General features: G+C 47.2%; 1 protein-coding gene across 4 annotated transcripts; it reads right to left on the minus strand.

Annotated features, from left to right (window-relative positions):
* Window positions 1-4,087: 4,087 nt before the first annotated feature.
* On the minus strand, window positions 4,088-11,554 carry Pigo (phosphatidylinositol glycan anchor biosynthesis, class O). Of its 4 annotated transcripts, none has more exons than XM_013026661.1 (11): window positions 11,539-11,554; window positions 10,339-10,850; window positions 9,636-9,779; window positions 9,315-9,438; window positions 8,372-8,531; window positions 7,992-8,171; window positions 6,240-7,767; window positions 5,522-5,728; window positions 4,817-5,034; window positions 4,598-4,668; window positions 4,088-4,476 (listed from the first exon to the last, which is right to left on the minus strand). In XM_013026661.1, the coding sequence occupies exons 2-11, from the start codon at window positions 10,847-10,849 to the stop codon at window positions 4,347-4,349; spliced, it is 3,273 nt and encodes a 1,090-aa protein (XP_012882115.1). In that variant the 5' UTR covers window position 10,850; window positions 11,539-11,554; the 3' UTR covers window positions 4,088-4,346. The 4 variants fall into 4 exon arrangements, with proteins under 4 accessions (XP_012882115.1, XP_012882117.1, XP_012882114.1 ...); XM_013026663.1 differs by lacking the exon at window positions 11,539-11,554 and adding an exon at window positions 11,407-11,511 and having other exon boundaries at window positions 7,527-7,767; XM_013026660.1 differs by lacking the exon at window positions 11,539-11,554 and adding an exon at window positions 11,407-11,511.
* Between the last annotated feature and the right edge of the window lie 271 nt (window positions 11,555-11,825).

An 11,825-nucleotide genomic window follows, 5' to 3' on the forward strand; every position in this document is an offset into this window, starting at 1 on the left:
AAAATGCCAATAAAGCTCAGTGGTAGTGGCTCATGACTATGAGCTACTCAGGAGGCTTGAGATCTGAGAATCAATTAAAAGCCAAATCTGGGCAGGAAAGTCCATGTGACTCTTGATCTCCAATAAACTTCTAAAAAGTTGAAGTGGAACTGTGGCTCAAAGTGGTAGAGTGCTCGCTAGTCTTGAGCAAAAAAAGCTCACAGACAGCACCCAGGCCAAGTTCAGTCCTCAAGACGAAAACACACACTCTCTCTCTGTCCTCTCGCTCTGTCCCCTCTCCTCTCTCTCTCTCTCTCTCTCTCACACACACACACACACACACACACGCACACACACACATGCCAATATAAAGTAGGGACTGAAGGTGGAGCTCAAGTGGTAGAGTACCTGCCTAGCAAGTATGTAGTCCCTGAGTTCAATCCCCAGTAACAGCAAAAAAAGATTTTCACAAAGAGCTGGAGATATAGCCCAGTGGAAGAGTGCTTTCCTAGCATAAGCAAAGACCTGGTCTCAATTACAAATAAGTTTTGTTTTTTAATTAAAATGTTCACAGTAGCCCAAAAAAGTACTTTCAAAACAGGAAACAACATAAGATTTATCAACTGGTCATAGCCAATGATTCAGCATTGAAAAGTTCACAACAGTAATGTATGCACAAAAGATAAACCTCAAAACAAAGTCAGACCAAAAGACCACATATTGCATAACTCCCATGTCCATGAAATATCCTGAAAGGCAAATTGATAAGGACTAAAAACAGATCAGTGGCCAAGAGAGGGACAGGAGGTTAGCTGTAAACAAAGTACAACTAATTGGAGATGATAAAAATGTTCTCTAACTAAGTCATGGTTTATTATATGACACTTAAAAGTCCAACCAACTGGGCTGGGAAGGTGGCTCAGTGGTAGAGGCCCTGGGTTCAATTCCTCAGCCCCACATAAGCAGAAAAAACTGGAAGCGGTGCTCTGGTTCCAGTGGCAGAGCATTAGCCTTGAGCTGAAGAGTTGAGGGATAGTGCCCAGACCCAGAGTTCAGGCCCCACGACCGACAAAACAAAAAATCCAACCAACCAAAGGAAAACTAAGGTGAATTGGATTTTACCAAAAAACTTAAATGTGTAAAATTAAAAAACTGTGATGCTGTGAAATTTGGTCTTCATCACCATTTCTGGCTTCTAATTCCCTCCCTAAGATGAGTCACAGAAATATTCTAGTTTTCCCCTACCTTTAGCTGAACACCAAGAAATCCTCTTACTCAACTTATCTGATGGAAGTTTATAAAACCCTCCTTATGCCGGGTGCTGGTGGCTCACGCCTGTAATCCTAGCTACTCAGGAGGCTGAGATCTGAGAATCGCGGTTCAAAGCCAGCCCGGGCAGGAGAGACCGTGAGACTCCTATCTCCACTAAACCACCAGAAAACCGGAAGTGGCGCTGTAGCTCAAGTGGTAGAGTGCTCGCCTTGAGCTGAAGAGCTGAGGGACAGCGCCCAGGCCCAGAGTTCAAGCCCCACAACCGACCAAAAAAAAAAAAAAAGACCCTCCTTATTTCACAGGGGTGTTTTTCCATATCTGGGTGGGAGGAAGGAATGCTGTATAGTCAAAAAAAATTGAACAAAGCCCAGGCAGTGTGATACATGCTTATATTCATGGCTAGGCTGGACTACATCGTGTTACAGACCTCAGATATCAAGATTCAGTAGAATGAAAGACTATGACTAGAAGGACCCTGCTGGGTTCCCCTGTATTCCTCCCTGTCCCCCATGAGACTATTGGCAATGAATCTCCATAAACCCTCAAAAGGGCAGAGTTTGGAGTTTCCCAGTTCCTGAAAACGTAGAGGTTTCCTATGTGCTTGGAGAAGACACTGAAGCTGTATCCTTCTTTCATATCTCCTTCGATGCATCTCCTCACCCTTAATGATAAACCACTAAACTTAAGTAAATGCTTCCTGGAGGTCTGTGAACTTTTCAAACAAACTTGCCCAAGAAGACAATTGTGGGGAAAACCACTTTATAGCCTGTCAGTCAAAAGCACAAGTACAACAACTTGAGACTTAAGTGGAGAGGGCAGTATTAAGAACTATTCCTGTATGTGGTGTCAGCACTGAACTGAAGTTGAGCATAGAGGTACAAACCTGTAGACCCAGAATTAGGAAGGCAGAGACTGGATCAAAGTTTTAGGTCAGCAGGAGCAGAGTTAGTGAGACTCCATTTCAACAAAACAAACCAGGCATGGTGATGTGTGCCTAGAATTCCAGCTAATCAGGAAGCAAAGGTAAGGAAGACCTAGGTTCAAAACTGGATCAAGGCAAAAAGACCCTGTATGAAAAATAACTAAAGCAAAAATGGGCTAGGTACATGGCACACAAGTGGTAGAATGACTGCTTAGCAAGCATGGAGCTCTTGAGTTAAAACTCCAATACCCCCTCCAAAAAAATAACTGAATGGAAATAGAGAATACTCAGCTGATATCAACTGCATAACTAATTGTTTGTTGTTGAGAAGAAACATCCCCTTTTAAGGTGATAGGAGTCTTCTGTGTTGATAGTGGTGTGAAAGCAGTGGAAAACAGTTTTCTGGCTTGTTTTTACTGAATCTCACTACAACTCACAAGATAGAGAAAATATTTGCAAGTCTTATCTATGACTTACACCTAGAATATAGAAAGAATGTCATGCACAATGGAAACCATTTTTTGTACAATTAATATATGCCATTAAAAGAATGTTTACAGGGGCTGGGAAGGTGGCTCTGAGGTAGAGTGCTTGCCTTGCATGCCTGAGGCCCTGGGTTTGATTCCTCAGCACCACATAAGCAGAAAAATGTGGAAGTGGTGCTGTGGCTCAAGTGGTAGAGTGCTACCCTTGAGCTGAAAAGCTTAGAGACAGTGCCCAAAATCCAGAGTTCAGGCCCCACAACCAACAACAACAACAAAAGAATGCTTATAAAACACAACCCAATTAGAAAATAGGTAGGGGAATGAACAGTGGCACACAGTTGTAATTCCAGCACTCAAGAAGCTGATGTAGAAGGATAGTGAGTTTGAGGCCAGCCTGGGCTATATAGGAAGGCCTTATCTTAAAACGAAGCCAGTCAAGGCAGAATAGTCAAAGAAACCCTTACCTCCAATCAGCCAGCAAAAAGCTGGAAGTAGAGGTGGAACTGAAGTTGCAGAACACCAACCTTGAGTAAAATATCTAAGTGTAAGCATGATGCCTGAATTCAAGCCTAGTACTAGCACAGACATTAAAAAAGAAAAAAAACACATTATACATGAATGTTCATAACAGTATTGCTCATAACCAAAAGATGAAAACCGCAATGTCAATCAATAGGTAGAAGAATAAAATACAGAACAATGCAATTGAGTACTATGTGGCCATAAAGGGAATGAAGCTAATACATACTGCAACATGATTTGTTTTATCAATTGTGGGACTTGACCTGAGAACCTGGGCACCGTCCCAGAGCTTTTTTGCTCAAAGCTGGCATTCTACTACTTTGAGCCACAGCACCACTTCTCGTTTTTCTGGTGGTTAACTGGAGTCTCAGGGACTTTCCCGACAGGCTGGCTCTGAACGACAATCCTCATCTCTCAGCCTCCTGAGAAGCTAGGATTACAGGCTGAGCTACCAGCGCCCACCTGCAACATGATTTTTGAAATGCTTAGTGAAAGAGGCCAGACAGAAAAGAATACATATTGCATGATTTTTTTGTGTGTGTGGCACTGGAGATTGAACACAGGGACTTGAGTTATATCCCCAATTCTTAGTGATCTCATCTATATGAAATACTCAGAAAAACAAGTAAAGAGACAGAAAGCATACTGGTGGCAGCAGGGGTTGGAGGAGGAGAAAGTGAATGTTTTGGGGCACAGGGATTTTTTTGGAGATGAAAATGTCATAGAATTGACCACTGTGATGGCTGCACAAGATTATGAATGTACTTTGGAATGGCAATTTTTTCAGGAGCAGCAGTACATGCCTGTAATCCCAACACTTGAGGTTATTCCAATCTGTGCCTGGTAGGAGAGGACACTGACCTTCCTTTCAGGAACACTGGAAATTCTCCTACATCTCAGACACACATATTTACATTATTATTTTATTCCACTTTGGAAACCACCCGTGTAGTTTATCAGATGTATCCAAATCAGAACTTAGGGAAGAGGCTCCACTATGCTTCCGAATTATAAAATAATTAAGTCCCAAAGCCAGCAACCCCTGGCTGCCTGATGGTAAGAGGCGTGGCTGAGGCTCCCTTGTGGATCATCTAGCACCTGTGTGGGCAAAGCTAGATTATTTTTCCATTCTTTCCACAGCCAGGTGCCAGTGTCCACAACCTGGGCTACCTCTGCTGAGCCAAAACTAGTTTTCTGAACCAGGAGCTCACAGCACCATCTACTCGCATCACCAAAGCTATGCCCAGTAAGAGTCCCACGCTGCTCACAATGAAGCCTATGGCTTCAAAAATGAACCTGCAAAGAAAGGTAGAGTACTTCAGAGGCTGATTGTAGGTCTTGGGTCTTCCTCACACAGAGGCTTTGTTTAATGTCTCTCCCTCTCCACCACCTGTCCTTCTCAAGCAAATCTACTCACTTGGGGGCAAACACCTTCCAGACCATAAGATGCCTGCGGAGGATGAAGGCTGCTAAGGCACAGGCCAGAATCTAAGGGAAGAGAAGAAGGCAAAATTAGTTTGGAAGTAGGGGAAGGGGCAAGAAAGTAGGAAAAAGGGAGAGTTGCTATATGAAAAATATGAAACAATGTAAAAATGCGAAAAGCTCAGTACTTTTATGATCTGCATTCTTCACTCACCTGAATACCAAGAACAAACAGGTACTTGAGGCCCAGCTGCAGCAGCGCTGCATGGAATTGGTGTGGTGCTTCCCGGAGACGCATCTCCATCAGTGGCTCCTCTTCCTCCTCTTCAGACCTGATTCTGGCTTCAACTTCATGCCCTGGAGACTGCCGCCTCTTCTTTGGCCCTTGACTCTCACACAGGAAGGGCCAGAGCAAGAGCAGGGGGCAACCTACTGTCTCAGGGGAAGGCAGGGATGGTATCAATAGAGGACAGGACAGTATCAATGGGACCAGTCCATCTTAGTCCCTAGCAACTCCAATTGGCTCAGGCTTTAATTAGCCTCAGCCAAGGATCCAACAAAACTACGCATATCCAGGACTTTTCTCTTTCTACAAAAGCCAGAATAAAACAATGGAAGCTGGGGGGCTGGGAAGGTGGCTCAGTGGTAGAGCACTTGCCTTGCATGCATGAGGCCCTGGGTTCGATTCCTCAGCACCACATAAGCAAAAACAAAAAAGCCGGAAGTGACACTGTGGCTCAAGTGGTAGAGCGCTAGCCTTGAGCTGAAGAGCTGAGGAACAGCGCCCAAGCCCCAGAGTTCAGGCCCCATGACCGGACCCAAAAAATAAAATATAATAAAATAATAAAATAAAATGTATTTCATTACTTTAAAAAAAAAAAAAAGCAATGGAAGCTGGGAAGGGAAAGCAAGGAGGTACCTGCAAAGAGGAGGTGGGAGGCAAAGGTGTTAGCTCCCACTAGCAAAGCAGGCAGCCAAGTAGAGGATCCATGACCTTCTGGGAATCCTACAAAGGCTGCATGCCACTGAATGGCTGGAAAGACAGGTTGGTGGCCTGTGGAGTAGAAGGTCTGTGTAGCCATGAGAGTCCAAGCGGAAACTGCCTGCCATGGCACAGTGAAAGGACCTAGAGGAAAAGATAAGTCTTTAAAATCTCATTTGTTAATGCAAGCCTTCCTGCTCCAGAATCATAGGTTCCTCATATACATACATGCCCATCATCTTACTTCCTTGTCAGGACTCTGTAATTCTAGTTCTCTTGTTGTACAAAGCCCTGTCATTCTAATCTGAAACCCACCCCCTCATGTTTAACCTTTCTTTAACACACACAGTTCTTTATGCTGTATTTTCATAAATAGCCACTTATATTACTGGAAAATCAGAAAATGTACTGAAGGGATGTAACATTTCCACAAGAAATGAGTCTAAAGGACTCCTTGTCTTCCCCCTCCATAACTGATAGTTTGAGGGAGGGATTAGATTGGTGATGGCAGATATAAGAGAGGACATCAAGTAGACCTTTTCTAATTGTGAGGGGCATGAGACCAAGGTAAGAACACATGAAGCAACACTTCCCTGAAAAAAGGAAGCTGGACTCCACTGTCCTCAGGTCAATGAGGACTAAGATATGTATTTACCAGGAGTGGTGATGGGAATCCCAGCAGCAAGTAGATGCAGGAGAAGGAAGCTCTGCAGAAACAGAAGCAGGAACACAAGGCTGATGCGTTCTGCATGCAATAGCAGAAGTGGGAAGGTCAACAGGGTGAGGGCTGTGACCATAGCAGCTGAGTAGACACTCCCCAACTGATAAGCAGCCACAGTCAAGGGAACCTGAGATTTGGTCTTTTCTAGCCGGCCCCGGAACTCCTCCTGCATGTATCGGTAGATTTGAGGGACCACGTAATCCAGGTCAGCCTGAGAAGTAGGGGGTCCTGAGAAGGGAGTGAGGACAGTCCTGGTCCTTGAAGCACCGACCCCAGCCTTCACCAGCACTGCCACAGGCCTCCAGAGCAGCAGCATGAGCCCTGAAGCAGCCAGCCCCACCACAGCCCGCGGCAGCACAACTGATGCCCCAGAAACCAGGGCCCGGAGACGTGGTGGTGCTTCATCTGCTCCCGATGCCAATGCCCAATAGGCAGCGGTACCTAGAGCCATGAGAGGAAGCCCCCAGCGCACAAAGAGCACAGAAGGCTCAGGGCTCTTGAGGTTACCATAATGGCGAAGCCACAGACGCACAGCAACTAACAGGGCCACCAGTGACCCCACACAAGCTCCATACCACAAATTCTTGTCTCGACCACCCACTATGGATGCCAGAGGACTCAACCAGGGAGAGGAGTGGCAGGCAGGAGTCTCTTCAGGGCAGCGATGGAAAAGCCCAGCTAGCCTTGTACATAAAAGCAACCCAACTCCAAGCCACAGGGCATAGGTGCCAGTGTGCCGTGGGGGCACTGTTGGAGCAGAGGAGCTAAGGCGGGACATTGTGAGCAGCTTAGGTGGTAGCAGTTGGCCTTCCCAGTGAAGCTGGGCAACTAGGAATAAGATGAGGGAGCCCAGAAGGAAGGGGGTAGCCCTGGCTTCAGCTACAACAAAACTATCAGAGAAAAAGGCAGCCAAGCGAATAAGCAGGAATAACAGGACAGGCCCAGGAATGGGAAGTAGAGTTGTTACAGGCCTCTTAGACCCCCAGCCAGTCCAGGTTTTCCACAGAAAATAAAGGAGTGAGCCTGTTGCAGCCATAGCCCCTAGAAGCACTGGATCTAGCTTCATCCTAGTAACTGTCAAGAGTCCGACATACAGTATGGCCCCAGCAAGGCTCCAGGCTAAAGGTATCAGCAGTAGGGAACGGAAGGGAAATCCTGGGGATGTTGCCCACTGGGATGCGAACAGGCAGAGAAAGCAGGCAGCAGCCAAGATAGCAGCACCTCCTGCCATGCGGACCAGAGAGAAACGGGCCCAAGACTCAATGCACATGGCTCGAGCTCCTCGCAGGAACTGCTGCAGCTCTGCAATCAGAGTCTGTAGTGCTGTCTCAGCCCCTTGGGGACTCTGTAGAAGTCGATTGTAGTCAGTAGAAGCCTTGATAAAGAGATTCTGCAGCTCATTAAGCTCCTTAACTTGGAGGTCCTGAGCAGCAGCTGAGTAGGCGCTCAGAAATCGGGACACCTAGCAGAAAAGATCACAGAGATCAGGAGACACAGGTCAGAGATATAAATCAGGGCAAAGGTAAACATAGGTATTACAAAAGACATTACACATTCTGTCCAGAATGGAGAAAGGGAGGGATAATAGAAAGGGAACCTGGCTATGGAAGGGAGATGACAACTGGACAAAAGACATTGAGTGCTTATTATGCTTTGATCACACTGAAGCCTCATCCTCTCACTTACCTGTTGGGCATTGAGATAGAGAGCTGAGGCCTGGGCTAGAGCAGAAGCATAAGGCTGTGAGTCCTTGCCACCTGAGAAGAGTTCAGTCATCACCTCTCCAATGTTCCCAAATGGAATGGGTATGCCTAGAAGCAGGGCCAGTGTAGGCACAAGGCTGATTTGAGGAATCACCACTGGCTCCTAGAGGGATACAATAGAGTTCATCTCAAAGCTGAAGTCAGTATTTGGGAGGGAAAACATAGGGGCCTAGGTAGAAATGGGAATGAGTAATACCCAGATTATGATTGTGACAGCCTACAATATAGGGATCCATGAGTATGCTGTAAACCCTATGTGAGCTAACTACAAGGAGGCCAGAAGAGGCACAATCCAGTCCTTACCTCTGGTGGGGTGCTGGAAAAGAGGGCCATGGGGCTGTATAGAAAGAGTGCAGCTGAGACCTCGAGATCACTGTCCCCTCCATGGTCTCCATTCATGGTCATCCCATGGTCCCCAGCCACCACCAGCAGTGTGTCATTCTCCAGACGCTCCACAAGTCCCCTGAGAGCCAAGAAATGTGGTAGGGTCGGCATAAAGATTCTTCTCAAGGCAGGCAGTGGTGTCTCACTCCTGCTGTAATCCTATCTACTCAGAAGGCTGAGATCTGAGGAATGTGGTTCGAAGCCAGTCAGACTGGAATTCTTTTTTTTGTCACTCCTGGGGCTTGAACTCAGCACCTGAGCACTGTCCTTGAGCTTCTTTTGCTCAAGACTAGCACTCTACCACTTGAGCCACAAGTCCAATCTGGCTTATTCTGTTTATGTGGTACTGAGAAATAGAACCCAGGGCTTCATGCATGTTAGGCAAGCACTCTACCACTAAGCCACATTCCCAGCCTAGACTGGAATTCTTATCTCCAGTTAACCACAAAAAGCTGGAAGTAGAGATGTGGCTTAAGTGGTAGAGCTCCAGCTGTGAACAAAAGAAAAAAAAAAGAGCTCAGGAACAGCACCCAGGCCTTGAGTTCAAACCACAGAACCACAAAAATAAAAAAATAAATAAAATAGAAAAGATTCTTCTCAGAGGCCTATTCATCCCCAGCTATGACTTCCACTAATAGGGCCTAGACTGCTGGCGAAAAGATAGCTTTTCAGTCATAACCCTGCCTCCCAAAGCTACACACTGTGTTATTCAACATGGATAATACCCTTAACTTTAGAAAAAGGTCTGGAGAAGATGAAATTCAGCTAGGAGAGCCTCAAAATAAAGACTTTTCCTCTTGGTACCAAATATCCTAAGATTCTCAAACACAAATCCATTCCCCAACCAATACCCCACACTCACTGGATCACCTGGTCCATCTGGCTAAGTTTCTTGGCCATTTCAGGGTGGTGAGGACCATGCTTGTGGCCACAATGATCCACACCCAGGAAGTGAGCAATCAGCACGTCCCATTCACCACTGTCCACTGTGAAGGGGAGAACACGGAGCACAGGGGACTAAGGTCCACTCTTCAATCCCAGCCAACCTTTTGACATCCCTCCACCACTAAAGACAAAACCCCATGCTGTTGTATCCACAAAAGACCCAGGATTTTTAGACAAAAGCAGCTCTTCTCAGTCCCAGCCTTACTCAGCATCTAAGTGCCTTTAGCCCCATGCTCACTGGTGGGATAAAGGTGCTCTAGGATGCCATTGTCCACTGTGTGTAGGTCTCTAACATTGAAGGATGAAAAGAAGAAAGCTTGGGAAAAAGCTCCAGGGAAAAGGTCTTTCCAGGTATCATCTCCCATGAAAACTATACGCTTTCCTGCAGAGACAAGACAGGGGGTCAGAGTCTGAACAGAAGTCAGGTCAGAGGAGGAAACACTTCATTAAAGACTCATCAGAAATTCCAACCACACACTCTAAAGCACTGCAACTCCTTTTCCACTGGAACCTAAAATTTCCCATCAGAGCTTTCTCTGGTGAACCACATTATACCCAGATGTCTCATTTCAATTCCTATAAAATGACTTGCTAGTTCTCTCTAGGTAGCTCTGTTGACCTGTTATTTCCAAGTTAGTAGGTAAACAAGCAGGGCCTCTAGTCTCTTCATTTATAAGCCTAGACCCTTCATTTCTCCCCTGCCTCTTTACTAACTTCCTCAAGAGTAAAGCCAACATTCTGTGCAAATCAGAAATGTTGCCAAGGTTAAAGCTCTTTGTCCTTCAAACTGAGGACCTTATACCCAAGGCCTTGCATTGGTCTCTTTCTCCTACTCAGTCCTCCTATACCATAGCCAACCATACAGCCAGGCATCCAAAGTTCTAGCACCCTGACTTCTAAAGAAACATAAATACTCAGGTATACCCGAGACCCATACTGACCTGCACTTGTGAGCTGCTTAATGAGATTGTCTTCTACTATGGCGTGACTGGCAAAGTTACTGCCAGCATCAATAAAAGTAGGCAGTGAGCCAGTGGTGAGGGCTTTGAGGCGCTGCATGGTGGTAGTGGGGGGGTCAACTAGAGATTGGTACAGCCGGGCATGGTGGGGCTGAATCTCCAGGATCTTCTGCAAGGAGCCCAATTTTCCCAGAAAGGGCAAGGAGACAGGAGATTTCCCAGGCACATGTGAGCGCTGGGGTTGGGCAAAGTCAAATCGTAGTGCATCTATCAGCACCAACACAACCCTGGAGAAATGGGAAGCCATCCAGCAGGCCCCAGGCTTCCCTTGGCTCCCCCAAGGCAGGGACCCAGGGCCTGGGGGTTCATGACAGCTGCTTTGGTTGGTGAGCTCCAAACGTGTGAGAAGGAAGCCACTGGTGAAGAGAGCAATGCCAGCGTAGAAAAGGAAAGAGACCCAGGCCAGGAAGGCCAGCACAGAGACCTTCCGCATCCTGGTAGAGACAGGGGAGGGAATATCATGGTGAAGTAAAGCATATGCTGGTCCTTGACCACCCAACCAGCATCACTTCCTCTTAGCTAATCCAATAGTCCTCTCACCGAGGTACAGGTCTGTAGGTAGTAACCTTTAGCCTGTTAAAAATGTTTGCAGTACTCTTCCTACGTCTACTGAATTAGGATGTTGGGGTGGGGCATCAAATTTTCCAACCAGGGGATTTTGATGCTGAAAAACCATAGCCCACGAGGAAAACTTGATTCCAAGTGATAAGACTGCTTTCTAACAGGTTGTCTCAGACCTTATCCCCAACAGGCAAATCTCAACACTCCAGGGGGGTGGCCAGGGCTCTCAGCCGCCAGGGAATCTGGATCCAGTAAACGGCGCCGCCTGGCGGGGACCAAGAGGACAAGGAGGAGGAGTCACGCTCCGCTTCCGGGCCTTCCGGGTAACCAGAAAGCACGACCTTCCCGCCGGGCATCGCGACCGGAGCGCGTGTCCAAAGCCAGGGCGACTCGCCGAGAGCCAGTCGTCCAGGCGGATCTGCCTCTTACCGTGGCTACCCAGTCTGCGCCTCGGCACTACGGCCCCGGAAATGAGGCACCGCTGGCAGTGAGCTGGGGCAGGGCCGATCACCCACACTTCAGATTGGGGGCAGTCGGAAGTTCTCAAGAGACCTGGCTTACCTGGATCCGTGCCCGGAAGTGCAGCGGCGGCGCCTGGGGCCCGGCACCATAGAGGTGCGCGCGCCAGAGAGAGCGCGCCCTACTGAGAGCCCGGTCGCCACCTACCGGTGCCTGGGTGGAAAGTCCACCAATGAAATTTGATGGGAAATTTTTTAAATTTAGAATTGTGGACCAGGACCTGAAGTAGAAGAGATGGAGGTTGAAGCTGAGGGGTGTATCTCAGTGGTGGAGCGCTTGCCTAACTTGCTCAAGGCTCTGAGATCCATCCCTAGCACCGGAAAAAAAAA

Source organism: Dipodomys ordii, unplaced genomic scaffold (assembly GCF_000151885.1).
Source record: "Dipodomys ordii isolate 6190 unplaced genomic scaffold, Dord_2.0 Scaffold95, whole genome shotgun sequence".
NCBI lineage: Eukaryota > Metazoa > Chordata > Mammalia > Rodentia > Heteromyidae > Dipodomys > Dipodomys ordii.

Bases quoted from the DNA above. Each gene is read 5' to 3' on its own strand.
- Pigo (XM_013026661.1), bottom strand. From the start codon at position 10,849: ATGCGGAAGGTCTCTGTGCTGGCCTTCCTGGCCTGGGTCTCTTTCCTT. The intron at 9,780-10,338 runs GTCAGTATGGGT...TTGTCTCTGCAG, and splicing joins TAAGCAGCTCACAAGTGCAG to GAAAGCGTATAGTTTTCATG. The intron at 7,768-7,991 runs GTAAGTGAGAGG...CTTTTCTGCTAG, and splicing joins TCTATCTCAATGCCCAACAG to GTGTCCCGATTTCTGAGCGC.